Raw genomic sequence first — 9,743 nt, 5'->3', positions numbered from 1 at the left:
ACAAAATATAGTTTATTAAACAAAAAAAGCTAGAAAATTGCCAGTAACTATATTAGCAATCATGCAAATCAATATAAGGAGAAAATTGATAGTCCATCTTAAAATCAGATGGAATATGTATATTATAAATGCATTCATAATCCAGAAAAAAATCCTAATACAACTCTTGTTGAATTTCTCCTAACACAATCTTCCACAAACTTGGTACAAAAGAAGCTATCTGATAGAGGCTAAATTTTGATGTCACCAGAACTAGTTTCTTTGTATTCAAAACATGAGTCTAGCTATCAGAACATAGTTAATTATTAAACGTATGCATATAATCAGGACACCTGACTTTGCAGATTGTTAGCAGGTTAGCATAGTGTGCTTCTGTTTAAGCAGATGAGAGAAGGAAAATAGGATTACAAGTTTATAATGTTTTGTTCAGCTAAGAAAAATAATGTAGAATATTCTTGCTAACCACACATTGGTGCAGTTTCTGCAGTTTCCACAGTTTCAGTGTGTTCTAGATTTAATCTAAAATGTCAAGGATCTTGGATCGGAGAATTTTGCTGTTAGTAAGCTCATTTTTAACAAGTTTGCAGAGTACAAAGGTACTTTCAGAATGGAAGAAGTGCGGTGATCAGGAATGTGAGAGTAAGTAAAAAAGTTTTGTTTTTTTTTTTTTTCAAAAGGAGTCTGTGGTGTATATGCAGCTATTACAAACCATAATGTCGAAATTAGCAATGAAACAGACTGAAAATGAGTAGCCATAGGAAGTTTGTTGTCAATATACTAAATTCATGAGAATAGGCTTAAACTTTTCAAACAAAAAGAGAAAAAATACTTGCTGGATTGCATTGTGTAAATACATAAAGATCAAAGTTCAGTAAAAATACTCTTGAATATCTTGCCTTTCTTAAGTTTCCTCAAAACAGGCAGTATAAAGCATCTTTAAATTATTTTTAACTCATTCTTTACAAGTATGAAAGAATTAAAAAAAACCCAAAAATTATAGGCAATAAACTGAGAAAGAAGACTATATATCTTGTATTTATACAACATTCACAGCCCATTCTGCAAAACTATTTTTTCTACTGTAAGCCAACTGTTTGGCTTTTTTGTAATCCTTCTTACAAAAGACACTGTTAATATACCCTTTTTACTTATTTTTTCTTTTTTAACACGAAGATTAGTAACAAGTTACGGAGTTCCTGGGGAGTAAATAGCTCTGCAGGAGGCAGAGCCACTGAATCACAAGTGGGTAGTGACAAATAGTGCCCTAGTTATTATCCATTGACTACCATTGTGAAACCTGTCATAATCACATGTAGTTGAAGCTGTTTCTAACCTGTCTCTGTTGGTTTGGCAGCCTTAATTGTACTTTCAATGTGGATAGCTTGTCCTGAAGTGGAAGAGACCTTGGGTTTCCTGTGCTGATGGATCTTTATTTTCCTGTGGAGCCATACTGACTTCAGTGGGTTCTGGATGCTCAGAGATGTCTGTCTTTGTGGGAACAGCATGAGGAACGGGCTCCAAACTGACCACAGCACATCAGTTTCTGTGGAGAGACAGGGGTGGAGACAGAGAGAATTTAAAGTCATTCAAACTGAATTGGAAACTTTGTTTTTGACAATGTGTTTAAGGTTTATATCGCTTAAACTTGGCTATTTTCTTCATAAGATAAATGTATTCAAAATAGAGGACAAAATCCCTGAAAGAGTTACTAGATTTAACTCAGAATTTCTAAAATATACAATATAAACATTCCTGGGAAATACTTTTTAGCTGTTTAGATCTGGGTTTAGTAGTTGAACTTGCTAATTCTCCACATGCATTTCAGCACTGAAAGCTGAGTAAGGACTGGAAAATGCCCATTCAGGACAAGAGCTTTGCTCCTTGACGTCTGCAGTAAATAGGAAAGAAAACAGGATAGAGCTGCTTTTTGCATTAGTTGCTATTAGTTGCTTTCCACTTGATGATAGAAATGGATTAGCATCATAACAAAATTTATTGATATATTAACAGACATTTTAATGTATTTTTATATATCAGAATTCTTCAGTAACCTGTCCAACTTCAGACAAAATGGCTGCTATACTTATTTGTTTCTTTCTTTCTACATGCTATTCCAGCGGCAATGAGCAGAGTTCAAGCCACTACAGACTACTTAGGGCCTGATTGTCGGTATCTTAACTTCAAAACAGGGGAAGAGATAATTGTGTACTCCAAACTTTCAAGGGAAAATGAAAACTTGTGGACAGGAAGTGTAAGTACTTCAATCCAAAAGACTTTCCCCATAAATAATTTAGATAGAAGTAATAATAATAATAATAGTGTAACAACTGCAGTCTGCTTGCTTCTAGGGGATCTTCCATCTCTTTTGTAACATTAACCAGACATGGATCAATCAATATAGTATTTGGGAGATGGGTCATTGTTATTATCTTTCTACAGAAAGGGAAAATCAAATTTTGGCAAAGATCACTCACAGAGAAACAAAGTCAAGATCAGAATCTAAGTCTTCTGTCTTCTTTATCTAATCATTAGGCTATAGTGATTTCATCTGGTTCCCTTAAAAACATTCAGGTCTGTAAGGCCAGGTACCTAGCTACAGGTCTGTACGTAAGAAGGTTTTACAGTTGCTTAAGCAGTGATCCAGTATTGGGACCTGACTTCACAGTTTAGTGCTCAAGGAAAGTTCCCAGAGAAGTTATTGTGCATATTTAATGATTTGGAACAATTTACAACGTAGTTAGCACAGCCATGTAGTTATGTTATAGCTAAGGAAGAGATGCACTGATCCAAATCCAACTGCTAGTAAAACCGTGTAAGTGCTTCAAAACCAGAAGATACTGTAAACTTTTTTTCTGTAAATGATCTTTTTATGATCAAATATGATATTTTTACGAAAAAAAAGGTTTTTTTTTTTTTCCTGTAAATGATCATTTACTGTTTAACAGTGAAATTCTGTCTTCCTTTTTTCATCCGAGGGTATCTTTGCAGGTACCTCACTCCTTCTTCCTTTCCAAGATGTATTTCTCCATTAAAGGCTGAGTGGAATGGTTTGATGTAAAGCTAGAGATTGGTTTCTTGGTTAAACTGACCCTTACTTGATTCTTTTGGGTGTCATCATCAATTTATTTTCTGTGGTGTTACCATCTTTATTGACTTTTTCTCTTCAGCTGCACCTGGCCTTGTACCTGAATTTCATATCCTACTTTTCCTGTAACTTATGCATCATTAGTTATTATGGCACGATTTTTGTGCCACTTGAGTCAATGGGAAATTTGGAGCTGATTTTCATAGCATCTGTCTGAGACTGTCTGTGCACACAACACTGTCTTCAGTTGTGAAAGTGTTAAGGCTACTGGTTTGGTTCTGCACATACACATGTTCATAAAAATAATACAGAAAATAATAGTACAGAGTAATATACTTCCCTTGCTTTCTGAAATGGCAAATGGAACACTTGTGAAGGAAGAAACCAATCTTTTGACCAAACAAAATGAAGGGCATAGGCAGCAGTCCTGTAAACATATTGTTTCTTCATACTTTTCTAGCATATATGCAAGCACCTAACATACTTATTACTGAAGTTTAAATGCTCTCATTCCTTTTATGTTTTTTACAGAAAGGAAAGGATTTTGGATATTTCCCAAAAGATGCTGTGAAGGTTGAGGAAGTTTTTATTGCAGAAGAAGTTGAAGTGCTCACTAAGGTAAACCAACATCACCAGATTTTCCAATGTAGTTCACAGCGACTGAAAATCTAATATCTGATTAGAAATTCAAGTGTTGATGCATATTCTACTTCACATAATTCAAAACATGTTTTTTTCATTATTGCTCCATTTGCATGTTTACTGTCCTCTAAAATAACTTTTACCTAATAAATTCCATTAGGAATAATATAATTATAGTCCTTTAGGTAAAGTTATACACAACTACAACTACAACTACACAGAAAGAGAATAAAGATACATTGCTGTGCTACACAGTGCTGTAGAAAATTACGCATTAAAACATTTAAAAGTTACTATTGTTCTTTTAGGAAACTGATTTCCTTTGTCTTCATGGAGATAAGTACGATTTTGAAAATCAAGATAGTGCATTACACGATCACAACAAGGAAAAACTGCATGAAAATGAACTCTTCAAACATACAAGAGACTCCATGCAAAAAGAAGAAAGAGTTGAATCAGTTTCTGAAAATGGTTCCAAGGAATCTCACACTCAGGAGGAGTCAGCAAGCAACAAGCTGGTTACAAAAAATGAGAACAGAGAAGATGATAGTGAAGAGCCACAAATACAAAACAGTCTCCCACTAGAACCCATTCCAACTCAGTCCAGTTGGATTGCAGGATGGTTCACCGCAGGAAGTACAGATGATGAAGAGCCCTTAGAAGCCATTACTGAATCTTTAGAAGAAAATACATACCGAGGCAGAAAAATAGTGGTAACTGCTGAAAATGACTTAGAGGAGCCAAATGATAAGGGGGAACAAGAACGCCCAGCATCTGTTTGGTTTCAAGGTGGACTGACGGACTTTCTGTATTTTGGTGAAGAGAATGTGGATGTTGGTTTGTCATCAGAAAAAACCTATCCACAAATCCATGATGTTTCTGATGTGCCTGGGCATTCCAATAACGAACAGGGAACAGCAGTCACAGAGTTATTGACAGAAAAAGAAGAGAGTGAAAGCCAAGAATCCAAATCAAATTGGTTTAATTTGGGTTTAAGTAATGTTCTTAATTTTGGCCATGATGAGAAAGATACAATTGCTATGGAAGACCATCAAAGCAGAGAAACAGAGGATGAAGCAAGTAAGAATGAAGAAGTGCAGACTTTAGACCAGAAAGAATCGCACATGGACAAAGAATCAAAGGAGACAGTTAAAGCAGTGACAGATGAAGAGGAAGAGAATTATGCACAAGAAATAATAGATTCAAACAGTAACATGCCAAATCCTGGGCAGATACCAGCAAGTTTGCATACACTTAACAACACCAAAAGCACCTCAAATAGCACAGAAACATCTTTTGATATACTAACGGGTGACAAAGAGAAGCCAATTGAACCTTACAGTTCTGAACAAGACTTAGTCTCAGAAAGCCAACTGCTGAAAAACACTGAAGCTAAAACGAGAAATCAAGAGTCAGAAAGCAAACATGGCAAGTCAGGCTGGTATACAAATATCTATAATAGCTTTATTAATTACAATATGGACACATATGATAATCAACAAGGACATGAATCAATTGCATCAGATCAGATTTCTTCTTCTCCTAGCCCACCTCAGACTTGTGATCCCTCAGACACAAAAAATGCAGAAGAAAAGCCTGACATATTGGAAGAACAGAGCCATTTGTTCTCTCTTAGTCATTTTGCAGACATACTGAAGTTTCGGAGTTCAACAGCCAAAGAAGAGCAAGTGCAGAGTTTGCAAGATGATGTATTTTTTAGTGAAGAAACCCCTCAAACTGAAAAGGACAATGAAATTTTACAAGGAAATAATAACAGAGCAATGAAAGTACAAGCAAATTGGAGAGCTAATGAGGAGCTGTCTGAAAAAGGTGAGGGTGCAATCCAAGAAAGCAAACTGGTTTTCTCACTAGCTGTGCAAAATAAACAACACAGTAATGAAAAAGCAAAACATTTTGTCAAATTAGTTGGTGATAGTGATGCTTCAAAAATTTTATCTGTCCAAACACTAGCACCACATGAAATATCTCAAAGACAGTATGTACCCTTGTTTAGTTATTCCAGTGCTGAAGAACATGTTTCTAAGAGTGAAAGTCAGGAAAACACCAATATAAAAGGTTATTATAATGACCCTGTCTCCAAAGATTCTCTACATTTACCTTCAAAATTAAACTTTGAAAATACCGTGGAAAATAGAATTAATTTGCAGGGAAAGTCAAAAATGGAAACAGTTGAAACGGTGCAAGAAGAACAAGATAACCTGAACACTTGTATTCAACAATCTGTAAATTCAGAAAACAAATTACCAAGTTACGGAGAACTACCAGTAACTGCAGAAAATCATCTGGGCATCAAGAATATGCCATGTAACACTGAGCTGAGTCTTACTCTGGAAACATCTAAGAAAGGCAAACCAGTTGAATGCTGTGACACAGAACAAAATTCAGCATCAAAAAGCCAGTTCAAAATGGATGGTGATCTAGAAGAGAAAATTCACAAACAAGAGAATAAAACCAACCTACTGGGTTTTTATGAAAACTACATCCAAAATTTCAGTCAGGGTATTTTTAATGATGAACAGGATCAGAAATCTGAGGAGCCCCAAGAATTTACTCCAGACCAACCTTTCTCTCCTCACCCCTCATCTAGTGGCTTCAGTTTAACAGGTACCAAAACTTCAGAAGAAACTGGCCACTTGGAAGACACATGGAGTTTCAGAACGGAAGGTAAAAACTGCTTGCTGAGAATAGAAGTAAACTTCCGTGATGAAAAAAAGCCTCAGTATAAGCCTTGATAAAATACTATAGGGAAAAGAAACTGAAGGCATCTCAAATCAGAAGGTTACACATAATGAATCAGATAACAGTAATGCAGATACCTCCAAAGAGAATTATATTTTCATCTGGCAGTGCAAAACAACAAACAGGGCAGTGGAGGAAAAAAAACCCAACAAAATCTACCAGATTAGTACAAGATAGGACAACACTTGATGCTCTTGCTGATCGCTTGTCCGGAGAGAAGCTACAAACCGAACAAATTCCTATGAATGTGCAACAACAAAGGTGAAGCAGAAATAACACTGGAAGATTCATGTTCCCAACATGAGCTTCTGGTACCAGAGAACAGGTCACAGGACAATCTTAATCCAGATCTTAAAAAGAAATATAAAAATCATATGTGATATAGTCAAAGAAAAGATTACTGTGTATCATCAGATTTAGGCCCATCAATTCAAGCCGTTACGACAGTGCAAGATACAAAACCACAGGAAATTAATCTGAGTTTTGTAAGGCATCACCAAACACTACTTCAAAAGGCACAGTAACACCAAAGTCTTTAGCTGAATCCAACTCCAAAAAAAATTTATAAAGAAAATTTAGTGACAAAAAAAGCAACAGAGCAGTCACATGATATTAGTCTGACTTGATGTGAACTTTTACCCTAGCAGATCTCTGAAACAGAAGACAATTTTTAAAGAAAAAAAAATAGCATTACAGTTAGTGTCTCCTAAAACCCTCAAACTAGAAAGCCAAACTGCTATTAAAAAACCCAGATGGATCAAATCCCTGCAACCTTGGATTACTCAGCAACCTGGCTGATAAAGTATATGTTGAAAAAGAAGATATTGCTGTAACTTAAAGGATGGATAATACTGAAAATTTTATTGCTGCTACTAAAAGAAGCTAGGAGAGGGAAAGAAAAAAAAAGAAAGAAAATTAAAATCAGAGAGAATAAAAGTCCAGAAATATAAATAATAAAAAATATATTCTAACAGAAAGGGTTCCAGGTAGTATTTTTACTATACCATCAGGGTTCTTTGTAAATATATTTAGTAAAACTAAGAAGCCTGTAGAAAAAAAGTCTGAGGATACATGTTTTGTCAAAAAAAACCCCAACCAAACAAATGAAAATAGGGATGATACTAGGACCAGTAGAATTAAGTGCTGCACAGAACGACGAGATGGAGTTAAGATAAAAGGACCCTGAACAAGAAACAGATACTACTAAATCTGTAGAAGGTGCAGAAATTTATTAAATCAATTTAGAAATCAAGCAAGATGAATCTGAGGAAGGACAGCTTGGCATTTTGGAAAAAATACTGCTGCAGAATCCAATGAAAACAAGGAAATTGACAAAATCATAGTAGGGCAGACAGAGTTCATGTCGCCAAAACAAAGCAAAACCAGCAAATATTGTATGATAAATGCTAAGATTTACCAAACCCATTGATTACATTCCAACAATTTTATTTAAAGTTAAAACTTAGATCATCTCTGTGAAGGAAGCAAACTGGTGCAGGCGCACCAGTGATTTGAAGATTCATCATGAAATCACAGCTTCTTAGCGTAAAGACAATGTCATGCAGAGGAAACAAGTGGTAATGTCTGCACAAAAGGGGCACATTTCGGACACTGGGCAGGAAAAATGTATGAAAAAAACGTAACGTTCTTCTAGACCTGCCAGAGTTCTTGTCTGCTATAACTATTAAGTGTGCTGCCCAAAGTGCAGCTAAAGGTACTTAGCAAGAACAAAATATGCCTTGTCTGAGGTAAAAAATACAGCAGCTACAACACTGTCTCCTTCTGGCAATTTAAAATCAAGAGGCAGCAAGTCTAACTCATAGTAGTTAATGACTGATTTGTGGTATTTTGAGGATCTGGTAATACAGATTGAGTTAATATAATGGTAACAGTTTAAGAGCCAGTTACACTTCCTGACTTGGGACTACTGGAGTAATTGTGATGCGTATCTTTGGCCAGTACTGGCTTGAAGCATAGAATTAAATGAATCAATTTGTAATAGTTTTTTTTTTTTCTTCTACATGGGTAAGCAAGGTGTGGGATTTTTTGAAAGCTATATTTTATTTGCTTCAGGAAACTTACTCCATGTCACTGCAATTGAGGCAGCTAGGTGTCTTCAGTCAAACTTCGGCATGAACATGCCTGTGGGTTCTTGCATTTTGCAGTGAAGTTTGTTATCTTGTGGGAAGTTGTTAATCTTTAATCCTGCATGGCATTTTTATTGTTCTTTTCATAAAGCTTTTCCCGCTTATATTTGGATATAATGTAAGAAAGAGACCTACATGAACAGGGAATCTATAGGCTACCTATAAAAAACAAGCATATTATTTCCTGAACATTGATTTTAACTACATAACTACACCACCAGTTGTATCCTCCAAACTCTCTTCTGAGACAAGTATTTGGATGAGCATTTCTTAAATCATAAACCTGTAGCACATTTTTACTCTAATGTATCACTCCAGTGTTTGGCTTTAAGCTGCAGAAAATAATGAAAAAAAAATCAAAATCTCTGTAGAGATTAATATCTTATAAAAGTCTGTGTGTGTAAGTTGAATCCTCTGAAGCATGTTCCCTTCACAATTATTTGCAGCAGTAGGCAGTAGAAGAAAGCTCCTAGAAGAAAGACCAGAGAAGGAACCTGAAGTGAATGCAGCTGTAGACAGTGAATGCGACAGTGAGCAACATTCTAAAGCAACAGCAATTCCTTCAGTAAATTCTGAAGAAAAAGTGGACAGTTCAGTAGCTGACTTGCCATTTGATGTCAAAAAGCCTTTCTCAGATGCCACCCAGAACTACGTTCCAAGTAATGGTAAGTGCTAAGTTTCTTAATTTTAAGGAAAGGAAATTTTGAATCTTAAAAAAAAATTAGTTGTGATTATATTAAGTTGACAATTGTAATGTAAATACTTTTGTTTCCTTATGAACAAACCAGAAGGAGGTTGGATATATCAGATACTTCTGTGCTTGAATGCTCTTGAGATCAGCGAATCGATAAAATCTGTATTTTCAGCAGTGACAACGATTATCAAAAAGGTAAGAATTCTTTGTGATATATTGTTGACATTAGTGCAAAATTAAGACAGTTATGGGTTATGTTCTGCAATGAAGCTCCTAAAAAAAAAAAAAGATCATTTTAAGTAAACCCTCTGTAGTCATCTTGCTTCTGGGAGTATCTGATGCTAAATGAGATACAGATGGAACAGGAAAATGTCAGGTGAGCAGCTGTTCACCTGTCTCTGCTGTTGGCACTGCA

The 9,743-nt window shown here is 35.6% G+C and overlaps 1 protein-coding gene across 1 annotated transcript; it reads left to right on the top strand.

Annotated features, from left to right (window-relative positions):
- Positions 1–524: 524 nt before the first annotated feature.
- On the top strand, positions 525–9,299 carry MIA2 (melanoma inhibitory activity 2; the record flags this gene model as incomplete). The annotated part of the gene is made up of 5 exons (XM_010082011.1): positions 525–639; positions 2,118–2,251; positions 3,617–3,703; positions 4,036–6,412; positions 9,081–9,299. Coding segments are annotated over exons 1-5 (2,932 nt in total), but the record flags the coding sequence as incomplete, so codon positions are not given.
- Between the last annotated feature and the right edge of the window lie 444 nt (positions 9,300–9,743).

Source organism: Pterocles gutturalis, unplaced genomic scaffold (assembly GCF_000699245.1).
Source record: "Pterocles gutturalis isolate BGI_N339 unplaced genomic scaffold, ASM69924v1 scaffold9954, whole genome shotgun sequence".
NCBI classification, from domain to species: domain Eukaryota; kingdom Metazoa; phylum Chordata; class Aves; order Pterocliformes; family Pteroclidae; genus Pterocles; species Pterocles gutturalis.
This window is presented reverse-complemented; position numbering and strand designations above follow the sequence as displayed.